Source organism: Budorcas taxicolor, chromosome 16, assembly GCF_023091745.1.
Source record: "Budorcas taxicolor isolate Tak-1 chromosome 16, Takin1.1, whole genome shotgun sequence".
NCBI classification, from domain to species: domain Eukaryota; kingdom Metazoa; phylum Chordata; class Mammalia; order Artiodactyla; family Bovidae; genus Budorcas; species Budorcas taxicolor.
The window spans coordinates 67,006,401-67,031,890 of record NC_068925.1 but is presented as its reverse complement, the minus strand read 5'-3'; the positions used below and the strand labels follow the sequence as shown (position 1 = coordinate 67,031,890).

The 25,490-nt window shown below is 39.5% G+C and overlaps 1 protein-coding gene across 1 annotated transcript in view; it reads right to left on the bottom strand.

Annotated features, from left to right (window-relative positions):
* Window positions 1-25,490, bottom strand: part of RNF2 (ring finger protein 2) — a 39,874-nt gene that overhangs the window by 4,702 nt on the left and 9,682 nt on the right. The window contains exons 2-3 of the mRNA XM_052654000.1: window positions 3,081-3,169; window positions 306-466 (exon numbers count right to left, since the gene is read on the bottom strand). Coding sequence (XP_052509960.1) covers window positions 306-466; window positions 3,081-3,167 — 248 coding nt within the window. The 5' untranslated portion in view covers window positions 3,168-3,169. The remainder of the gene's footprint in view (window positions 1-305; window positions 467-3,080; window positions 3,170-25,490) is intronic.

Below are 25,490 nucleotides of genomic sequence, written 5' to 3'. Positions count from 1 at the left end.
TTCTGATATCCATGCCATATAAGGAGAAAACTATCCATTAATATATATTCATGTTATCAATTATTTTATTGAAATAGCTTTCATCAGGATATTATTTTATATACGTAAGAAGTAGAAAAACCATGGTTTCAAAGTTTGTAGCTTCCTCAAAATAAAAACTCATCCTGAAAAGCTTCTAAAATTATATAAAACCAACTGTTTCAAAACAAAGATTCTCTAACAATTACAACCTAGACTTTAGATAAAGCACTAGAATATGGTCCTCACATAATGTAAATACCTAGGTGTCACTCATTTTAACATACCCACTTCTGAGGGCTGTGATAATGCAGTCTGCACAAAAACGATGTAAGCACTCTTTTGTAGTCATGGTGTTCTTCAACATATCCAAACAAATTGGGCACATTAATTCACTGTGTAGACTTCGAGGTGAAACCACAATTTCTAAGCCATCTGTTATTGCCTCCTGTAAAAACATCACTTTAAAATTAAATGCTAATTTTTTAAAAAAAGTTATGGACAAGTTCAAACATATAAGAATACAGAAGAGACAAAAATGAACACCTGTGTGGCCATCATCCAGTCACCATCACTGTCAATTCACAACCAATCTTGTTTTATCTATAATCTCCTTCAACTTCCCTCAGCCCCAGCAACAAAGCATTATATAAATCTGTTTTCATAATGTTAAAGATAGCTTATCGTATATTTAAAAGATAACTAATGGTAAATTAGCCTGGCATAATTTTAAAATAGCACTAAATATGGAGTCAGATGGCTTAGGTTCTAGTTCAACAACTAGCTCTGCAACTCTAAATATTTTAACATTATCTTCTTACCTGCAAAATAAGGACACTGAGGCCAAAGGAACCCTAAAAATTCTTCCATCTGCGCAAGTGTACCATTTTGATAATAAACTATATATTTCATGCCATCCATTAAAAGATTTTAAAATATGAATTTAAATATTCTCTATGCACAGTTCAACAGGATTTTGCTTTAAAATCACTTTTTAAACCTTAAAAAATCTTGATCCACAGAGCAGTTTTATACCAAGTGGTCAGGTTGTCAGGCTAAGCTACAAACTGATTTAAACTATAGCATATCTGTCTGAAGTAACAGGTATTAGTATTTCTAACTGTCATGACTAAAACTGTTATCAGTGAGAAATGCACTTGGAGTTCCAATGTAGAATTCAGGCCACATCTCCCAAAGGCACAGATCAGCGACTCCTACTTTCTGCATCACTACCACTACCTACCCTTCCCACAAGGCGGCACTGAGAACAAGGGCACCAATACAGGCTCCTGTGGACTGAGGGAAGAGGTAGGTAGTGGCCATGAAGAGGAGGATGCAGGTAGAAATGAGGGCTTCCAACAGGGTTACTGACACTTCCTATTTCCACTGGCTCTCCATCATATTTGTGTTTTCTCTTTAGGGTCAAAGATTGAAGACTCCACAAGAAAAGACAATGAAACTGTAGATACTGTCCCTTATCAAGTATCTATTTCAACCTTTAATATGTACACAAACTTCTGACTTAGGAATTATAACCTCCATTTTATGAATCACACAGGGTATGATGATGACCCAGCTAGTAATCAAGCCTGTCCCCCTTGGCCTCTTGAAAACTTGCCTAGCAAAATCCCAAGCCTGGATAAACCATCCATCTAGGTTTGCATTCCTATACCTGTGTATCTGTGTAGCAACGCAGAGGGGAAAGGGGGAGGGATCACACAACCAGACTGATATCAGTAAAAACTCACTTTTCTTTTCACTACAGTGTTTTTCACACCTTTTCTTCTATCTGCAGACCTTCTATCAATCATGTAAACGTTAAACAGATTACCTTACTTCATTAAAAGAGAGCTCTCATTTTCTCTCTACCTGATCTTTATAAGGCATCTTCCTCGTTCTTATTACAGGGAGAAAGTACATCACTTCCTATCAAATGTACGTTCCTTTCTACCTTCTCAAGCATACTCCCCTTTCAATTATTCTGTCTGCTCTCAGACTTCAACAATCTCTCCCTCCTCACTAAATCAATCTGGATTAACATAGGCTTGCTGCAGTGAAACGTGAACCTTAGAGCTGTGTACAGAGGGAGCTGGGGTGAGAGTAGTTCCACTTCTCACTAACAAAATTTAAAACTTCCTGATTCTATGTTCCCCTCAAGTTTTCACTCATTTCGGCATCTCTGCACAGCCAAACTTCTCTAAAGCATTACCTATTCACCTTCACCTCCCCTCCTCCCTCTTTAACACACCACAACCTACTCAAGTGAATTTATTCTTCTCAAGGGTTACCAGCTATATACTGCCAACTCGAATGTTCACTCTTGTAATCCTCATCTTACTCATCCTCTCAGTAGCACTGAACACAGTAGCTGCATCCTCCTTGAAACACTCTGTCCTCTTTTTTATCTCCTCTCCTCATCTCCCATTTTTCCTTCCATTTCTCTGGCTGTTCCTTCTCGGCCTCCTTTCCTATTAATTTCTATGCTGAAGCTCCTCTGGATGAAGTTCTGAGCCTTCTGCTCATCTCTCTCTAGGTAATCTGGCATTCCTGTGCTCAAAATGCACTGACAAGTCCTGAAACTTTATATTTAGCCCAGACCCCTAGGCAGCATTTCTGCTTGTCTTACAGGCATGTCAAACTTTCCGACTTCAGTTTTAAGGATGTTTATCTCCTTCAAACTTGTTCCTCTCCCAGTCTTTCCCGTCTTCACCTTCTCAAAACAGTCTTCCCTAGTTACCCTGTTATTATTACAGCATTGAGGAACTTTCCTATATACAACTTCTCATATGTGTAATTTACTTGCTTGATGTCTAAACTTCCTGAGCTGATGCCACATCTGTTTTATTCACCACTTTACCTAGTCCCTAATTTAAGACCTGGTACACAATAGGCACTCAAATTATTTCTTCAATGAATGGTCAATCAACATACACAAAAATTAGGACTATTTTGTATATAAATATATTATTACGGTTATGGTCTTTCAAATTTTCATTTTCTAAAAATATATTCCAGTTTTCATATGTCTCATATTTTCCCTAAATTATCTTGGTCTACATTACCTGAGGTGTTCGTTGTAGTTCATATAAACTGAGCTCCCATGTTTTGCTTAATGGCTGAGTTCCATTTGTCTGCACAGCCTGAGACATTGCTGGGAATAAAGAGGAGAGAAAAATAATTTTAGTATCTGAAAGGGAAGTAAATCTCAAAATTAATTTTTAGACATTTAAATCCTGACAATAATAGTAAAAAAAAAAAAAAGTTACACACTGGTTCAAGAATGGAAATGAAGAAAAGCTCAAGAATATTTCCATTTATAAATACAAGATACTTGACAGCAAGAGGCTATCACTGATCTCTGAACATCTAACAGCCCACATACAGAGAATGCTTCATTATTACTCATGTATAGAAAGTCCTCTTCACCCAAGATAGCAAGTATCTTTCTGAAACTAGTGGTCAGGGAATTTAGAACTAAGTCAGGAAAATGTCAAGATTTAAGTCGAGCCATTTTTCCACACAACAGTCTTTCAAATATTTGGATACTGTTATCACATCCCACCTGATTTTTCTTTACTTCTGGCTGAATGTCCTAGTTCCTCCTAGTGCTCACCATTTGATACAATTTCAAGGTCTCCTTGAGTTCTAATTATTTAATGGAACACTAAGGGAGGGAGAGTGGTCCAGTAGACAGTGAGAAGGAAAAATATCACACTTGCCTAAAGACACAACTTTATCACAGTACGTTACTCTACACTGGCACATAAACAATGAAGGACATGATCTATCTGTATCCAGGATGCTGAATTTCCCACTTTTAGCAGATACATTTTAAAATATCTGCTCAAGACTCCACTTAATGAGCAATTAACTCAACTTTGTTTTTATAAGTAAAAGCACTTCACTGAACTTTAACCTAAATTCTGCTGCTGCTGCTAAGTCGCTTCAATCGTGTCCAACTGTGTGACCCCACAGACGGCAGCCCATCAGGCTCCCCCATCCCTGGGATACTCCAGGCAAGAACACTGGAGTGGGGTGCCATTTCCTTCTCCAATGCATGAAAGTAAAAAGTGAAAGTGAAGTTGCTCAGTCGTGTCCGACTCTTAGCGACCCCATGGACTGCAGCCCACCAGGCTCCTCTGTCCATGGGATTTTCCAGGCAAGAGTACTGGAGTGGGGTACCATTCTAGTCCCCTCTAAAATTCAATATACATTGTCTCATTGACAGAAAGCTACATTTCCACATGAAGTTTCTCCTTTGTCCAAGCAAAAATGTGAAATGTTCAAATTTTTCAAATTTGAGTGAATCATGGATTTTTGTTTATAATTTTGAGGCTGTCCACTGAGTCTACCCTAAAGACTTGTTCATTTGGCTTACTGGAACTAGCGGACTCCCAAACAAGCAAAAGCCTTTTGTCCTTGAACTAAAATTATCATTCAGGTCCTGTATGATCCCTGATCAGTGTCCCCAACAGTAATCTGAAATCTCAGCAATTTTTCTCAGCTATTATAGCTGAGTTGCACAGTCACTAGACTAGCTGAGTTTGTTAATTCTATTATTAGTATCCTGTGGTTCTTTAAGTATCTCCCTGAATGCTTTAACTCCATTCTCTGAGAATCATAAATTGAAAGAATTTTGTGAAAGAAACTTCTCCTTGATGAAACACTGTCTTTTCTGTATCATTCAATCTTCAGAGGATCAAATGATGGCATAGGCTCTACTAACTGCTATGTAGTTAAACTTTAGCAGCCAACAGATACAAGAGACCCAAGAGACCAGTGTCTGCTCTCTGGAGCAACAAACTTTGCTATAAGCCTCTCTAAAATCTTTCATAGGAGATATCTAAGAGACATCACTTTGTTTAATGGAGGAGGCCTTTCTTCATTTCTGTACTTGGGGACTAAGGTTAACATTTCTGTACTTTAGGGACTAAATCTTGGTTTCTAGTCACCACTTTATGGGCTTCCCAGGCGGCTCAGTGATAAAGAATCCACTTGTCAATGCAAGAGACAAAGGTTTGTTCCCTGGGTCGGGAAGAACCGCTGGAGAAGAAAACAGCAGCCCACTCCGGTATTCTTGCCTGGGAAGTCCCATGGACAGAGAGGCCTGGTGGGCTACAGTCCACAGCGTCACCAAGAGTGGGACACGACTTAGCAACGAAACAATAAGAACCCACCACTTTATGAGCATTGCTTGATCTTATATATGCAGTGTGTGTTATCAATACAACTAAAACAAGCTCTAGAAAAGAAAGGAGAAAAAGTACCAAATATACGACGGCCAGTCTTCCTGACTGGTATGCTGAAGCCTTAAAATTAAACTTGGACTTCAAAGCAGCATGGCTTTAAAGACTCTCCAGCAAAGAAAAAAGCATTCAGATTATCTGAAACCTGCCGTCCTTATGCACCCAACATTATGTTTTGGCATCACCACCTTTTATACTCTCTGTTCCCCTTTACTGCCTCCCCTGAAATTCCAAATGAACTATCTTTTCCTCAAGGTCTTCCCCAAGAAAACAACCAATGACCCATACCCACTTAAGACTGCTACAATGGTAGATAAACCAATGGAAACTAAAGTAAGGTACAGTTCAGATTAACAGTCATAATAAAAAACTTTCCAAAACCGTAAGGCAGAGAGACTAATGGCTGCTACTGGATTTCATTCTGTTAAGACATCGTTTGTCCAGGAATCCCAGGCTTATATTAATGACTCCATTTACTTGTAGCCTCTCAGATGAATAAAAGTGTTGAAAACTGGCTGGAAAAACAGAAAAAAATAAAGTACAAAACACCCCACAGGAGACTAAGGAATGCAAGGGACTAGAAAAAGCAAGAAAACAAGAGTGATACACAGGCCTTTTCTGATGCCTTTCCTTTAAAAGTCAGACTAAAATTCAAGGTTGTGAGCAAGGAATGGAACAATAAATAGGAAACAAAAGAAACTGGCATCAAGGTGTGCAACCTGTATTGTGGGACAGGCTCAACAGATAATGTAAAAAGAATCTGTCCTTCTTTTTAACAGGCTAACATCTAAAGTACAGGATTAAAAAAAAAAAAGGATTGGAAATTTGCAAATTTGGCTAATTTCCAACACAGCAGTTGAAAATGTGAGAAGACCTTTAGAAAACTGACAAAGTACAAACTAAAACAAACATATGATACTTCAGATTAAAAAACCAAAGATCCTTTAGCCTCTAAGTTTCAAGGACCTATTCGTAAAGATACTGACAGATACAGCAATCAGAAAAAATTAGTCGAAGAGGCACTGCTCCATATTAGCAAATAAAGGGTATATGTGGGGTGGGGTCGGGTGGGATGTGTGTGTGTAAAGAACAGCCTCAAACCTACCAAGGATGCAGCTCTGAAGCTGACTCTGGAATTCACTGAACTCAAGGTAAACTGCCTTTAAATACAGCTTCCCTGTAAACACATGTGCCACGTTTCTACCATAAACTCTATAATAACACAATGAATCTATCAGAGAACTAAAACTACTAAGACAGGAGGAATTTCTCAGAACTCTAAATCCCAATGCATGTCCCAACACTGTTACCCTGGGGTCAACTATAAACAGAACACTCCTTTCATCTGTCTGTAAAATGCTCCCCCAGCAAACTAATAGGAACTGTCAAATAAAATATTCTCCTAAGGCCTTTTTCTAGAGATCAGTTCTGCTGAACATAGCCAAATTTTATCTGATTTGGGTATCTGTATACCTGTGGCAACTAAGATTTAGAAAGTAAACCACAAGTTAGTTGTAGTTCCAAAACATCACAGTATCATTTAGAAAACCAGGATCAATATGACTTTTGAAAATTTTCCAGTCTTTCTGTTTGAATCTGTATTACAATCAATCATAAGTTCCCTGGTAACTAGTCTTAAATGCTATGGCATGGATACCATCTTACCAGATAACACAGCAGGTGTTACAAAAAAAAGAAAAAGAAAAGGATACAATCTTGCTGATTACCAAAACCACTATCTCATTTTTTTTCTTTTTTAAATTATGAAAGTATCACAATTACAGGAGATTTGGAAAATACAGAACAAGGTTACATATGGTTCCACTATATATTAAATTATTTTTTAAGTAGATTAAGATTTTTAGTTGGAGTTTCAATATCAAACTCTCAAAATTAACAGAATGAATATAAAGAGAAGTAGAAGGATACAGCAGACCTGAAAATCACTATGAGAACCAATTCAACATAATTAAGATTTCTACAGTTTGCACACAACAGTGGGATACAAGTTCTATTTAAGTTCCCAGACAATAAACTAGGAGGCATTGGAAGATATCCATGGACATAAAACAAAGTGCAAAAATTTCATGGTCTAACGGTACTGAAACAGAGTCTGTTCTCTTCTCACTGTGGAATTATGTTAGAAATCAGTATTGAAAGACATCTGAAAATAACCCACGTAGTTCCAAGTGATGTGACATTTACCAAGAGAGATCTTTGACTTTGCCACTGAAAGCCTCAATAAAAGTTAGAAGTCCAAGAAAACACAGAGGGTGTATCTCAATTTTTGAGAACATGTCAGCAGTGCAGATATCGACAATGTTTAGTCACATCTCCTGTGATCTGGCCAACGAGGGTCAAAAGGGGATCTGAGATGAAAACTTCCTTTGACTCAAAACAATCCACATATACAGAGGGTAGCTATAAATTCTACTTTGGCCTAAAGCACATGAACTACATGTATTCAGGAAGCTCAAATTTCCACTTTTGGCAGTTACCAAACAGATAAGCTCCCCAGAACTAGTTCCTCTTTGCTTTTAGGTCAATATATATTTTTTCACTTAAATTTAACCTAAATTCTACCCTTCCCCAAATCATATACAAACTTTCCCCTTCTCGGTTTAGTGACAAGTTGCATTTCTGTCTGCAGCTCATTCCTGCCCAAGCCAGGAACAACATTTAGCTTGCTTTTCAGGTGAGAATGAATTGTGACTTTGACGACTGGTATTTGGGAGTCATCTAGGTATTCATACTACTGACATATACACAGAGCAAAGAAAGAGAAAAGGAGTAAGAAGGGATAGCCTAGATAAAAACTACAGTCTGAAAGACTGCAAAGCAGAGCTGAAGCCCGTGAAGGAGGGAAGCGAGGTGTCGGACAAAGTAGATTCTTTCCAGCGATAGGAGATGACTACTGCCCCAAGATCCCTGCCACAAAACAGAAGATCTAGGTCTACCCATGGCCCAACCCCCACCTAAATGACACTTCTGAATAAGAAAAGAGAGACCAAAACAGAAATGTTTCTTGCACAAAGTAGATACTCAAAGTTGTGATGCGAACATTAGCATTACAGTTCAGACAAAATAATTTTAGTAGCAGCGACAGAAACAAAACAAATCCTGAGAAAAGATCTAGTCACAGTTAAATGTTGAGAGTTCACAGCTTCAATAACCAAAGGGAAAATATCAATAGTATATTCAGAACGTTCTTTGAAGGACCATGAGTATCTGGCTTTCATGCTGACTTTCCACATTGTCACATATGGCAGATCACAAAGTCCTTTTGTGGACACTCAATGTGGTTTCAAAAGCTTTTTCAATACAACAACCTCAAGATGATTGGATGGCATCACCAACTCCATGCACAAGAGTTTGAGCAAACTCTGGTAGATGGAGAAGGACAGGGAACCTAGTGTGCTGCAGTCCATGGGGTGGCAAAGAGTTGGACACGACTGAGCGACTGAAAACCACCACTCAACATGTGACTCAGTTCAGTTCAGTCGCTCAGTCATGTCCGACTCTTTTGCGACTTCATGGACTGCAGCACAGCAGGGTTCCCTGTCCTTTACCGAGCCCCAGAGCTTGCTCAAACTCACATCCATCAGGTCGGTAATGCCATCCAACCATCTGATCCTCTGCTGTCCCCTTCTCCTCCCACCTTCAATCTTTCCCAGCACTAGGGTCTTTTCAAATGAGTCAGTTCTTTGCACCAGGTGGCCCAAGTATTGGGAGTTTCAGCTTCAGCATCACTCCTTCCAATAAATATTCAGGACCGATTTCCTTTAGGATGGACTGGTTGGATTTCCTTGCAGTCCAAGGGACTCTCAAGAGTCTTCTCCAACACCACAGTTCAAAAGCATCAATTCTTTAGTGCTCAGCTTTCTGTACAGTCCAACTCTCACATGCATACATGACCACTGGAAAAACCATAGCTTTGACTAGATGGACCTTTTTCAGTAACATCTCTGCTTTTTAATACGCTGTCTAGGTTGGTCATAGCTTTTCTTCCAAGGAGCAAGCGTCTTTAATTTCATGGCTGCAGCCACCATCTGCAGTGGTTCTGGAGCCCAAGCAAATAAAGGCTGTCACTGTTTCACTGTTTCCCCATCTATTTGCCATGAAGGGATGGGACTGGATGCCATGACCTTAGTTTTTTTGCATGTTGAGTTTTTCTCAACACTACTACTAAAAGTAGTTTTTCTCAGAGGCCACTACTAAATGCCTTTTTGCAACAAGTGACTACCGCATAAAGAAAAGGGCAGAGAAGGGAAAAGAGATGAAAACTCCTATGCATTCTACACAAAGAGGTTTACTAGCTTATCTTTCTCTCTTCAAAAAAATAAGAAAAAAGGCTAAGACTTTCATCTCCAGTTCTGCATGTAAAGCTGAACAGACTGAAAAATCGACTACTCTTCCAGGACCCATAAGTGAGGGGAGGACAGACGGATCCCGACTGTCCCCAAACTGGAGAGACAGAGACTGGGGAATCTCAACACCGCACCTGCAGGAGGAACCAGTGTCGGGGGGAAACGCTGAACTGTACCTGAAAAAGCCTTGCAGTATGCCGAGTGAGGACAAGTCTGAGAGTTAAAAACTTCAGGAGGACCTAGCCACAGGGAGGGGAGCCCCCCAAATAATGTCACATTTACCTCTAGAACCCCAAACAGATTCCCACAGCAATTATCAGAGAAAATTCCCCTCATGCTTCCAGTAGAGAGAGAGGGAAAGGAAACCATTTTAAAATATGCCAGAGCACTCTAGTTCTTAACAAAGCCTGCCCTCAGAGAAAACTAGGTAACCAGAACCTAACCTGCTGGGCTATTATAAGAACCTAAGTGACCTGGGGAAGGGAAATAACCAACTCCAGTCCATTCTAGTCATCCCGTCCCACCTAAAAGGGGTTAAAAAAAAAAAAAAAAAAAAAACCCATTAGTGAAGTTCACTGTCCAGAGGAATAGATTCTGAGACCAATTATAAGAGTACAGAACCATCACTTTCCCCCAACACCTCACCAGCACACTACTAAAGGCCTTTTTCCAACAGTTGCTTTTACCCAGTACAACATTTAAGCATGCTGGCAATAGAAAAAATTACAAGGCATATCAAATGACAAAAACATAATCTGAGAAACAAAGCATCAGAACCAGACATGGCAAGGATACTGGAATTATCAGACCAGAAAAAAAAAGACATAAGAAAATTTAAAAGATAAGCCAACTGACAAAGAAAATATTTGCAACATACATAATAAACAAAGGTTAAAATCCATAATATATAACAGATCCTGCCCTAAGTCAATTTAAAAGACAACTCAATATAGGCAAAATGATGAATGGGTAATTAACGGGAATTACGAGTGGCCAACAAAATTATATCATGCTTAACTTCACTACAAATCATTAAACTGCAAATCAAGACAATGTTATCTATAGATGCTCTATTTTTTGGCTGTGATGCTGACAAAAATTAAGATGATTGATAATACTGTTAGAAAAGGTGTGCAGAAACAGGAGTTCTCAAATCACTGGAAGTGTACAGTGGCATGGTTTTGGGGACAGAATAATCTGGCTATTAAATTTTTATCATTCTGACACAAAGAATTTGGTTGCTAAAATATGTCTTGCAATTCAGGCTTTAGGAAAAGTGACAATTTTTTTTAAATGAATACAAAAATTAGTTTTCAGGACAAAAGTATATTAATCCCCAACTTAGAAATTAAAATTACCACTTAAAGTTTTTTCCGTTAAAAATATATTATACTTAAGTTATGTGTCTATATTACTGGAAAATGTGTACTTGTGTACTAATTCAATCACATTATGGATTTGTCTTTCGGAGACTCATCTAGGGACTTCAGACACTAATCATAACATCGTTGGGTTTCCCTGGTAGCTCAGTGGTAAAGAATCCACCTGCGACGCAGGAGTGCGAGTTCAATCCCTGGGTCAGGAAGATCCCCTGGAGAAGGAAACAGCAAGCCACTCCAATATTCTTGCCTGGGAAATCCCACGGACAGAGGAGCCTGGCAGGCTACAGTCCATGGGGTTGCAAAGAGTCAGACACGACTTGAGCAACTAAATACACACGAACACACAAGTGTGTATAACATGTGTGTAACATGGCTGCACATATTCACTTAGTAGTACCTGGCAAACAAAGTAATGTAAAGGCTCTCCAAAGTGTCTTTTTATTCCACCCCATCTGTAACCCTCAAACTGGTTGAGGGGAGTATTAAAAAACCATAAAAAAAAAAAACCATATAGACATTGTTATTGTTTAGTCGCTGAGTCATTTCCGGCTCTTTTATGGTCCATGGACTATAGCCTGCCAGGTTCTCTGTCCATGGGATTTCCTAGGCAAGAAATACTGGAGTGGGTTGCCATTTTTCTCCTTCAGAGGATCTTCCTGACCCAGGGACTGTACCCACATTCCCTGCATCTCCCACAGTGCAGGTGGATTCTTTACCACTGAGCCACCTGGGAAGCCCCATAGACATTAAATGTGGCAAAGAGCATAGACATTAAATGTGGCAAAAACAGAGGACAATACTAATACAGGTTCCATTCAATTCTTTGAGACTTCCAAAACCCTCAAATCCCTTGACTAGGCTACATATTTGCTCCCAAGATCATTCTCTGGCTTCCCTAGAAGGAAAAACAAATCCACTAAACCAAAAATCCCTCAAGCATAAAGTCAGCAAACTCTATACTTTAGGGATATCCTTGTTATAGTAAAATAAATGAGACACCTAGAAAGCACAGTGTTCTTTGGAACTGGATCAGCTTGAGTTTCCATTCTAATGCTAGCAGTTACTGGCTATGGACCCATGGGCAAACACTCAAGGCTTTATCTTTTAATCTGCAAAGTGACAGATCTTTTCAGGGTCATTGGTAAAGCTGAATGAGATGGTCATAATAAAATGTGTGGCATTTTATAAATGATGTCATAAAACTGAAGAGAGATAATTTTCTTTAATAAATAGGAAATATTATTTCTTAGGCTCCCAACAGGTGAAGTACAAGGGGAAAAAATGATTTAGATGCTAACATTAAAAATCAAAAATTTTACATAGCCCCCTTTTAAAAATAATTATTATTTTTGAAAAGACATGTTCATGGGGTTCTCATTCCCATCACTTCATGGCAAATAGAAAGGGAAAAAGTGGAAGCAGTGATAGATTTTATTTTCTTGGGCTCAAAAATCACTGTGGATGGTGACTGCAGCCACAAAATTAAAAAGACACTCCTTGGAAGGAAAGCTATGACTAACCTACACAGTGTATTAAGAAGCAGAGATGTCACTTTGTTGACAAAGGTCCATTGAGTCAAAGCTATGGTTTTTCCGGTAGTCATGTACAAATATGTGAGTTGGACCATAAAAAAGGCTGAGCACCAAAGAACTGATGCTTTTGCTGGAGAAGACTACCGAGAGTCCCTTCGGACTGCAAGGAGATCAAACCAGTCAATCCTAAAGGAAATCAATCAACCTTGAATGTTCATTGGAAGGACTGATGCTGAAGCGCCAATACTTTGGCCACCTGATGCAAAGAGCTAACTTGTTGGAAAAGACCTGGATGCTGGGAAAGCTAGAAGGCACGGGGAAAGGGGGCGGCAGAGGATAAGATGATTAGATAGCATCACTGATTCAATGGACATGAATTTTGAGCAAACTCTGGAAGACAGGGAAGGACAGGGGAGCCTGGCGTTCTGCAGTCCATGGGGTCACAAAGAGTCGGACCAACTTAGCAACTGAACAACAACAACAAAGGAATGTAAGAATGCTTCAGCATGTGCCTTGTGTGATTAAAAAAAATTTTTAATCAACTGACAGGCTTATTTGCTCTCAAGAATTTAAGGCCTTTTCTATAACAAACAGAAGTTATCGAAAAGGGCAGATGTGTCGTTGTCTATTGCTAGTAACCTGTTTGTAGATGAATACTAAGAGTAGTTTCTGGAAGCTTAATGCAAAAAAAGAAGTTATTAGAAACATTTCTGGCTCAAATCCCACTAGAAACTTGTGGATTTTTTTATAGAAGGGGGGCACTAGATGGCATAAAAAAAGAGCATCTTAAACCACAGCTTTGAATAACATACAGACATTCAAATGCATGTTTCCTGAATTATCCTTCTCTTTCCCCAAACACATATATAATCTTTGAGAAGGTGAAGATACTATAGGCCAGGTATACTGGTGTCTGATCATTAATGATATAGGGCTAAAGTGCAGAGAACCGATACAATCTTCATGCTTGGGCACACTCCCAGTAAACCAGTCTCAAGTCTCGAAGACTCCCTGGCACAGCTGGGTCATAAAAACTCCTAACTCCATTCTTAATAAGTCTCAAGTGCACATTTTCTGTAGCATGGGTGAAAGAATTCTTATTAAATAGCAGATGCACAGGCAAAAAGGCTGACATTGTGTCAAAATTTTAGGAGTCTAAAGTGTACTCTTACCAAAGTGGAGCTATAGAACAGCCACCAGGGAGATTCCAGAATGAATAAAAACTCTTCTCCCCAAAAGGAGCTTCAAATATAACATATTTTGAGCTAAACCTCAGAGTTTTATGCCTAAAAATGCTTACCAGTTGCTTTAATCATAAAAATTGCCTGGTCTTTTCAGAGTATCTGAAATAGAACTAATCTAAGGAGTTTGAGCTGTAAGTATACCCCCCCAAAAGGATGAAGAGTTAAAGTATATGGAGTTATTTATACTCCATATACTTTATATGTATATATATAGGGAATCCATTTATACTCTGAAGAATGGTTGATGTATTAGTTTCCTGTGACTGCTGTCTAACAAATTATCACGTTTGGTGGTTTAAAACAACAGAAATTTCTCTCTCTCAGTCCTGGAGGCCACAAATCCTAAACTGGTATCACAGGGCCAAAATCAAGGTGTTGGCAGGCTGTGCTTCTTCCAGAGATTTTATGGAAGATTCTGCTCCTTGACTCTTCCAGCTTGGAGTAACTGCTGGCGTTTCTTGACCTGTGGCCACATCATTCCAATCTTTGCCTCTGTGGTCATACCACCTCCTCTTCTAAATGTAAACTCTCTGTTGCTCTCTTATAAAGACACATGTAATTAACATTTAGAACCCACTCAGACAACCCAGGGTAATCTCCTTGTATCAAAATCTATAACTTAATGACATCTACAAAGACTCCTCCCCTCTAAAAAAGTAACATTACAGATTTCAGGGGTTTGGATGTAGATATCTGTTTTGGGGGGGGGGGGGGGGGGTCCATTTTTTAGCCTACCAAGACTGCCAAAGGTAAAAGTTACTATATAATCAACCCCTCACAGACAACACTTATATCTTTATTCTGTATGTGATTTAAGGTTTTTTTTTTTAAAAAAAAAAACAACTGTGAACCATATATCAGTAAACACAATCACTTTTAAAGTACTTCAGTTCAGTTCAGTCGCTCAGTCGCTCAGTCGTGTCCGACTCTTTGCGACCCCATGAATTACAGCATGCCAGGCCTCCCTGTCCATCACCAACTCCCGGAGTTCACTCAGACTCGCGTCCATCCAGTCCGTGATGCCATCCAGCCATCTCATCCTCTGCCGACCCCTTCTTCTCCTGCCCCCAAACCCTCCCAGAATCAAAGTCTTTTCCAATGAGTCAACTCTTGGCATGAGGTGGCCAAAGTACTGGAGTTTCAGCTTTAGCATCATTCCTTCCAAAGAAATCCCAGGGCTGATCTCCTTCAGAAAGGACTGGTTGGATCTCCTTGCAGTCCAAGGGACTCTCAAGAGTCTTCTCCAACACCACAGTTCAAAAGCATCAATTCTTCAGCGCTCAGCCTTCTTCACAGTCCAACTCTCACTTAGATTATCCCATTTTCCTAGAAAGCATCTTTCTTTCTTCATTTGCTTGAGATCCCTACCACTATGAAACAAAACTATGAAACTCTTTTTCCCCCTATATTAAGAAACTTATCTTTTTCTTCCACGGTTATTGCCATCTTTGAACATAAAAGTAAATAAAGGTCACATCAAAATTAACTCTCCCAATCTTTACCGTTTTTCTCTTCCTCTTGCATTTCATTATACAACATGGGAATGAACAAACAATTTGTTTCTTAATTAAAACACTGCTTGCTCAAAGGATACAGGTGTTAAAAGAGTTTAGAAATTTATTCAAGACTAGGCAAACCATGGAGCAATAATAAATTCTGAGTAAGCAATCCAACTGCCATCATAACACTGCCTGCAGTAAGCATCACCTCATAAAAACCACTCACAGCATTTTAATCTAAAGCTACAGCTGTAAGACAGATACTGATTTCTGTAAGCTTCTAAAAATGCAAAGAAAGTGTTCTTTATTGGAAAAGTTTTTGGATTCAACATCTGGAATAAAAAGCTAAATTACTTTCAGTAACCCAACAGCTGTATTTAAAAAGAAAAAATAATCAATTCCTATTTGGATTATATCTTCTCACACTATGGAACATAGAGCAGGAACCTTTCAAAGGTGATTTACCACATCTTCATTATCCAGTCTTAATTTAAGTTTCTGAGTACTGTTGGTAACAGACTTAACATTTTTTGGTCTCTATGTAAAACTAACTTATTGTCACAGGAAAAATAAATGCTTTAAGATATTTTTAAGGCATTTAAAATGCAGATCTAGATAATTTAGTGTAATCTGTGCCCTCCTATGATACTTCTCATTACTATCTCACCTCCTCTAACATTACTCCTTCAGTTTCCGCGCCTACAGATACTTTCTTAATAGCCCAAGTCAGTCTTTGCCCAAGTCAGTCTTTCCCCAAGACTTCAGAATGCATCAAGGGTTATTATCAGCCAACACCAGTTATATGAGCAGCAGCCTTGTTTTCATTCTGTCCCTTTGTGTATCCATCTGAGACATTTTGAGCTGTGATATTAGAGAAGACACCTGGGAGTCCCATCAACAGCAAGGAGATCAAACCTGTCAATTCTAAAGGAAATCAACCCTGAATATTCATTGGAAGGACTGATGCTGAAGCTCCAATACGTTGACCACCTGATGCAAAGAGCCAATTCGTTAGAAGAGACGCTGATGCTAGCAAAGATTGAAGGCAGGAGAAGGGGACGACAGATGAGATGGTTGGATGGCATCACCGACTCAATGGACATGAGAATGAGTAAGCTCCAGGAGTTTGTGATGGACAGGGAAGCCTGGCATGCTGCAGTCCATGGGGTCACAAAGAGTCGGACACAACTCAGCAACTGAACTTAACTAATCACAGGGGTGGGCTTTCCAGGTGACTCAGCAGTAAAGAGTCCACATGCCAATGTAAGAGACACAGATTCGATCCCTAAGTCAGGAGGACCCCCTGGAGAAGGAAACGGCAACCCACTACAGTATTCTTGCATGGGAAATCCCGTGGACAGAAGAGCCTGGTGGGCTACAGTCCATAGGGTCATAAAAGAGTGAGACACGGCTGAGCAACTAAACAAGAATCAGAAGCGTCCTTAAAAAAAGAGAAGGCAATGTGATGGAAGCAGAGATATAAATCAAAGAAAGTAATCTGAAGATGCTATACTGCTGGCTTGACAATGGAGGAAGAATTTGTGAGCCCAAGGGCTGTAGGTACAGTAGCCTCTGGTAGGCTGCAGTCCGTGGGGTCGCTGAGAGTTGGACATGACTCAGTGACTTCACTTTCCACTTTCATGCATTGGAGAAGGAGATGGCAACCCACTCCAGTGTTCTTGCCTGGAGAATCCCAGGGACGGCGGAGCCTGGTGGGCTGCTGTCTATAGGGTCGCACAGAGTCGGACACGACTGAAGCAACTTAGCAGCAGCAGCAGAAGCTAAAGAAGAAAAGGAACATGAATTCTCCCCTAAAGCCTCCAGAAGGAACACAGCCCTGTCAACACCTTGATTCCGCAAGACCCACTGTGAATTTCTGGCTGTCAGAACTGTAAGCTAACAAACTTGTGTTATTTTTTAAGCCACCATATTGTGGTAATTTATCATCACAGCAGTAGGGAAGTAATATACCACCTGAACCCAAATTATCAAGAGAGAGCCAAAGGGAGAGTGGGATAAAGTGAAAAAAATATGAATTTTAGTTAACTTATCCAACAGTCTTATCTTCTGTCAGAAGAAAATAAATGCACTCACAGGAAAAATAATCTTAATCTAGAGATGCAGTTCTCAAATCTGGCTCCATACAGGAACCACCTGGAGAGCTTTAACACAATTCTGATACCAAGGTTCCATTTCAGACGACCTGAATTATCACCTCTGGGGCTCTTGGTGTAGTTAGAAAGACAGCCACAAGGTTTTTATGAATAGCCACGGTGGAGAACCCACTGTTCTAGCTAAAGATTAGTTTTTAGTGATCCAAGGAAACTTCTGAGGTTTCCAAATGGTACAAGTTCCTGAAATTGTCCCCCATAAAGATGTGGCTCACCATTCATTAAATATATGTTTTGTTGACTTTATATCTGACAGTAAGAAGTTGCCTAGGCAAATTCCTAAAGGCAAAATTACGTGCTCAAATGGCAGGTAATTTTTTTTATTCAGACAAATACTGCTAAATTGCTCGACCACCGTACCCTTCTACCAATTAAGAATCAGCAACACTTTGTTTAAAAGCCTGCCCAATTTGATAGATGGAAAATAATATTTCATTGTTGTTTTCATTTGCAAGCTTCAACCATGAGTGAAACTGAGTACATTTTCATAGCTTTACTGGCCATTTTGGGGGCTCTGTCAATTATTTATTCATATTCATTTCTATTAGTTTTTTAAAAGGTAATTTGTAAGAACCTTTTCTGCTAAGGAAATCGACCTTTTGCCTATCACGAATGTTAAATATTTCCCCCCAGTTTGTTGTCTTTTGCCTTCGGCTTCTTTAAGCCACAGAGTTTATTTTTTATATCTTTAATGTATTTCTCTTTCCCTCTATGGCTTCTTTGGAAAGCTAACCCATACTCTAAGATTATAAACAACATCAACCATACACCCATACTTTATTCTAATACTTCCAGAACTTCATATTTTACAATGGGACCTTTTCCCCTCCACCCGCCCCTCACTGTCCAGGTATCATTTACAGTTTAGTTCATCTCTTCTCCATAACTTCCATTGATGGAAGTTATCATGCTTTTAACTTAAAGATGGAAAAGGGGGGGGAGAATGTAATGTAATATATACTGTAATATGTAATATGTATGTGTGTGTACATGAAAAACTCTGACATAAAAGCTTAACACACTTTTTACATAGTCAACAATAAATATAACGCCTAATTCAGGTACAAAGAGTTTACAAACTCCCGTAAGGTTACGGAAAATGAAAGCAAGCATTAGGCACAGTGTCGATTCCTTTCCCCTCTCCAAAGCAACACAACTGTCACCCGGCTGACTTCCTCACAAGCCTTGAGGAATAAAGGCCCCCAGCGGTTCTTTCCTGTGGTTGTCCTCATTCTTGCAAAATACTTGTTGCCACTAGGTGGAGACAATTTTATAATAGGAAGATTGGTTACTGAAACCGGAGTAGCCATAAATTTTCTACAAATATACACAAATAGTAAAGAAGGTCAGCTTTCAATTTTGGGGTAAACTAAAGCTAGTCATTTTAACTGAGGATCCAGTTTCCCTATTTGTAAATTTAAGAATTTATATTAAGTAATACCAAGAGCCCCCTTAGCCCTAATATTTTATAGATCAAAGGCTTTTCTAAATGTCCTTTCCCCAATGGCTCGGCAGTAAAGAATCTGCCTGCATATGCAGGAGACACAGGAGATGCAGGTTTGATCCCCGAGTCGGGAAGATCCCCTGGAGGAGGAAATGGCAACCCATCCAGTATTCTTGCCTACGAAATCCCATGGACAGAGAAGCCTGGAGGGCTACAGTCCAGAGGTTCGTGAAGAGTCAGACTCAACTGAGCAACTAAGTATGTCCTCTTGGGCTAAGAAGGTATTCTACTTCCAGCAACTTCTTTCAACTTGAAAATGTCACCAACCAAAACCAGTCATTTCCTCCAATCTTTTTTTTCAAAGCTGACAAAAAGAGGCGTGTTGTGTATTAAAGTCCACACATCTAACATTCCAGATCATATACAAGGCTTTCTGCACTTCCTCCTATATGCTTCTCCACATCCATCTGGCATGCTTGCACACATATTTTAAACAATGAGCTAGCTATAGATTTTCCTCTGAACTGGTATCTGTGCTAGAAGTTGTACATCTGGAGGGGTTTCTTTGCTTTTTCCCTCATATTATTTCTTTTCTTCTTTGCTCCATTTGGTCAAAACCTTCCATTTTGTTATTTCCTGAATTCTTAGTTGTCTGCCCTCTGACAAGACATTCCCTGCACTTGCACTTCAGCTCCTGGTTCTCATCTGCCCATCTAGATTTTGTAACCCTTCCAAAATTGTATCAACCTCTGCTTGCCTAAGGGGTTCCCAGTCAGCTGCTTCATCCAATTATTGAATCTAGTGAACTACTGGCAAACTACTGATTTACTTAGCTCTCAAACTCAGGCACAATCTAGGTTCTCAGCCCCGAACATGCACCACCTCTACCACAAACTGACCACATTCATAGAGAAGGATTAATTTTCATTCTCCCCATGCTTCAAGATCAAGAGACACACCGTACACTGTTAATTTCCTGAGCACAGCAGAAAAATTCTGAGTTCTTAAGTTGAGCAAGAGGAGCTGCCAACTTCATTTCACATCCCCACCCAGATTACATGAAACTGTAAACAGAGCAACATATTGACGTGTGTGAACAGCTCACTACTGACTGTGGACTACGCTCTATGCCTTCAGCATACATGACTGGCTCTCAATAAAAGCCTGCAGGTTTAACGGCAGAAACAGATCAGTATTTCTATCTCTGAGAGGAAGATGTGAAACACAAGGAAAGCATAAAGCAAAGCTTGCAGATTTACAGATGCTTATCAACAATGGCAAAGCTAAAAAGAGACTTCTAACAACTAATGACTTTTAGTCCAAAACCCCACGTGCCAGAATAGATGTTTAACAACTTTTGAAAAGTGGTATACCTCCTTCTCTTGGGAGAATTGCCCATCAAGTGCAGATTCCTGCGGGAAGGAGCAGAGATGCTGCTGAACACACTTCAGCAAGTGACAACACACGAGGTAACAGCAACGTTCCCTACGTCACAGAAAATAGACCAACAGGGTCTACATTTCTCACAAGGGCATACTTTGTTGAAAAATTAACCTGCAGTAAGGGACTGACACAGAAACTTAAAAATCACATTGAGAAAGAGAAGAGAGAAAGCCGAAGGCTAATGCCTCCACATTCTCCCAACAGCAACTGGAATAACCCTTTCAGAAAACAGCTAGGCAATTCATTTCCAGAGATACAAAACATTCATAATCTTTCACCCAGTAATCCCAGTCCGAGGAAATAACACTATTAATAATAACAGATAACATTTATATTTATCACCCTATATGAAATCTTTCTTCATCCTAACAACCCTATGAAACATGTACTATTAATTCCTTCATTTAATAAATCAAGCCGAAATATAAACAACTAAATAAACAAGCAAGCAACTAGCTTAAAGTCTGCAGTGTCAGAGTAAACACTCAAAACTCAGGTTTGCCTAAGAAGGCCATGCCCTTAACTACCACACCAATTATTATTCCTACTGCAACAGTAAAAACGCTGTCAGCACAGACACATGTTGCATCATCAACAATGGGAAATTTTTTCGATCATTAAAAATAACAATTAGTCATACTCTATGAAATGATCAGTAATACTTATAAGGCAAAGAGATGAAAGAGACAAATAACTGGTAGTTGTGCTACAATTTGTTGTTGAGTTGATTAGTCGTGTCTGACTTTTTTTGCAACCCCACAGACTAGTCCGCCAGGCTTCTCTGTCCATGGGATTTTCCAGGCAAGAATACTGGAGTGGGTGGCCATTTCCTTCTCCAGGGGACCTTCCCAACCCAGGGATGGAACCCAGGTCTCCTGCATCTCCTGTATTGGCAGGTGAATTCTTTACTACTGCGCCATCAGGGAAGCCCTGTGCTACAATTACAGCTACGTAAAAGTTAACCTTTTAGAAGGCAGCATGGAGTTGTCAGGAGTCTGTGGAGAGGGTTTCCCTCCATTTTCCAACTCCTACTACTATTATGACCAAAATACAACAGGCATAGGTTTGAACAGTTTTAAAACAATAGATTAGAGGAGTAAAGAATGTGTTTCTGGTGTCGCTTTGGCACACAGGGTAGACTTTCTCTTGCAGAAAAGCAACTATTATGGAAAACAGTGGCAGGTAGACTGGGATTTAGGAGACCTCAATTCTCATTGTGGGTTCTTGATATAACTTCAAAATGTAAACTGATCTCTCTTCTGCCCTTATCTCCTGGTTTCTGCAACTTGCATAAAAAAAAAAAGTTTAAAACTGGCAAAAAGCAGAGCCTGCAGTTTCAAAGGCTGGAGTCTTAGAAGAAAAAAGAAACCAGAAATTTTAAGGATAGAAAGCTGTGTTACAGCTCTAATAAATATAAAGATTAGCATAATCCCTAGATTCATGAAAGCAGCAAAAATTTGGCATAGCTCAAATATACCAGAAATCAACATGACTTTGAACAAGTCAATATACAGCTTTTAATCTCTTTATCTATAAAATGAGCATGTTTTAGGAAATACATACTTATTTTCAATGTCCATTAGGGCAGAGTTTCTTACTCGCAATTAAAAAATATACTCAAATGTGTATATATTAAAAACATATAGACACGTATGTCTACTAGGGTAAAGCTACTTATTATCAATTAGCCTTCAAAAATCTTTATGTGGGTTCTTCAAATAACCAATATTAAGAAGAGAAAACCATAATACTACTATAAAAAAGAAGAACTTAAGTAGCTAAAGCAGCAAAACTCATTGTCTCCTAAGGAAAATTTATCCTATATTAAACAATAAATGGAAAGGAAAACTAACATTAATTTGATACAACAGACACTGTTTTGGGGCACTTTTTAAAAATAGCTTTCCCTCTACCTCTACTTTTTAAACAAATCCTGTAAGTCCATGGCCCTTGCTTAATTTTTCTAAGTCTATATGCCCCTTGAGAATCTGATGAAAGCTAGGAATTCTTATCTTGGGGGAGGGAATACAAAGATAAAAAAAAACACACATACAAAATTTCAGAGTATTCATGGATCCTTAAGAGATACCTAGACTGAAGACCAAGAACACTTGCTCCACACTGTCTAAGAGCTCCAAATCTGAAACAAGGAAACAGAGGTTACTGTCTCTCTCAGCTTTCTTCAGCTATACTACACAACAAGCTGTTGCCAACAATGATGCATTTATTCTAAGCAAAAATAAACAAACAGGACCTAATCAAACTTACAAGCTTTTGCACAGCAAAAGAAACCATAAACAAAATGAAAAGACAATCTACAGAATGGCAGAAAATATTTCCAAATGATGCAACTGACAAGGGATGACATTCCAAAACATACAAATAGCTCATACAGCTAAACCACAACAAAAACCAAACAACCCAATTGAAAAATAGGAAAATTACTGAAATACATTTTTCCAAAGAAGATATACAGATGGCCAACAACCATATAGAAAGATGCTCAACATCACAAATTGTTAGAGAAACGCAAATCAAAACTATGTAAGGCACTGTGTTACTCCAGCCAGAATGGCCATGATCGAAGTAAATGCCTAACAAATGCTGAAGAGGATGTAGAGAAAGGGGAACTTTCCTACACTCTTGGTGGGAATGCAGGCTGGTGCAGCCATCATGGAGAACGGGATGGTGGTTCCTCAAAAAACTTAAAATTGAGTTGCCATATGATCCAGCAATCCCAGTTCTGGGCACATATCCAGACAAAACTGTAATTTGAAACGATACATGCACCCCTAAATTCACAGCAGCATTGCTTACAATAGCCAAGACATGGAAGCAAACTGTCTATAACAGGTGAATGGATAAAGAAGATGCAGTGCATATATGCAGTTGACCACTACTCAGCCATAAAAAGGACCTAAATAACGCCATTTGCAGCAACACAGACAGACCTAGAGACTCGTACTAAACGAAGGCAAGCCAGAAAGACAAAGACAGATCCATACGGTATCACTTCTATGTGTAATCTACAATATGACACAAATGCACCTATCGGTAATACAGAAACAGGTGTGACAAAGAGACCTGTGGTTGCCAAAGGGGAGGGGTGTAAGGGAGGGAAGGATTAGGAATTTGGGATTAGCGCATGCAAACTAGTATATATAGCATGGATAAACAAGGTCCTACTGCATGGCACAGGGAACTATATTCAATATCCTGTGATAAACTATATGGTAAGGAATGTACGCACATTAACTGAATCACTTTGCTGTACAGTAGAAAATAACACAACACTGTAAATCAACTGTGTGTTGCTGTGTGCTGTACTCAGTTGCTCAGTCGTGTCCAATTTTTTGCGAACCCATGGACTGTAGCCAGCCAGGCTCCTCTGTCCGTGGAATCTTTCAAGCAAGTATGCTGGAGTGGGTTCCCATTTCCTACCCCAGGGGATCTTCCTGACCCAGGGATCGAACCTGTGTCTCCTGGGTCTCCTGCACTGGCAGCCAAATTCTTTAATACTGCACTACCAGGAAAGCCCTTAATCAACTATACTTCAATTTAAAAAAAAAAAAAAAAAAAAGACAGGTTTGTTCTTACAAAGATAAACTATGGAGACACTAGGTGCTACTTGTTAAATACGTCCATCTGGCTGCCACAATGAACACTGTACTTCCGTACCATCAACATCAGTACAAAGCTAAAAGCAATCTTAGAATCCAACCACAAGGAAATGAATAAATTACACCATGGTACATGAAATATCACTTGAAATATCACAAAATCATCAAAAATGTTATCAAGTTGATTATGGATTAGAAAATGTTAGTAATATCTAAAGTTAGATTTTAAAATACACATAAATTTAGACTTATATAAAAAACAGTTAAAACTATGTTTTAAAAAGCCCAAGTCAGTCAGATCAGTCAGTCAGTTAGTTCAGTCGCGCAGTCATGTCCGACTCTTTGCGACCCCATGAATCATAGCACGCCAGGCCTCCCTGTCCATCACCAACTCCCGGAGTTCACTCAAACTCATGTCCATCAAGTCGGTGATGCCATCCAGCCATCTCATCCTCTGACGTCCCCTTCTCCTCCTGCCCCCAATCCCTCCCATCATCAGAGTCTTTTCCAATGAGTCAGCTCTTCCTATCAGGTAGCCCAAGTACTGACGTTTCAGCTTCAACATCAGTCCTTCCACTGAATGCCCAGGACTGATCCCTTTAGGATGGACTGGCTGGATCTCCTTGCAGTCCAAGAAGACCCTCAAGAGTCTTCTCCAACACCACAGTTCAAAAGCATCAATTCTTCAGCACTCAGCTTTCTTCACAGTCCAACTCTCACATCCATATTATGACCACTGGAAAAACCACAGCCTTGACTAGATGGACCTTTGTTGGCAAAGTAACGTCTCTGCTTTTGAATATGCTATCTAGGCTGGTCATAACTTTTCTTCCAAGGAGTAAGCGTCTTTTAATTTCATGGCTGCAATCACCATCTGCAGTGATTTTGGAGCCCAAAAAAATAAAGTCTGACACTGTTTCCACTGTTTCCCCATCTATTTACCATGAAGTGATGGGACCAGATGCCATGATCTTCGTTTTCTGAATGTTGAACTTTAAGCCAACTTTTTCACTCTCCTCCTTCACTTTCATCAAGAGGATTTTTAGTTCCTCTTCACTTTCTGCCATAAGGGTGGTGTCATCTGCATATCTGAGGTTATTGATATTTCTCCCAGCAATCTTGATTCCAGCTTGTGCTTCCTCCAGTCCAGCGTTTCTCATGATGTACTCTGCATAGAAGTTAAATAAGCAGGGTGACAATATACAGCCTTGACGTACTCCTTTTCCTATTTGGAACCAGTCTGTTGTTCCATGTCCAGTTCTAACTGTTGCTTCCTGACCTGCACACAGGTTTCTCAAGAGGCATGTCAGGTGGTCTGGTATTCCTATCTCTTTCAGAATTTCCACAATTTATTGTGATCCACACAGTCAAAGGCTTTGGCATAGTCAATAAAGCAGAAATAGATGGTTTTCTGGAACTCTCTTGCTTTTTCAGCTATCCAACAGATGTTAGCAATTTGATCTCTGGTTCCTCTGCCTTTTCTAAAACCAGCTTGAACACCTGGAAGTTCACGGCTCACATATT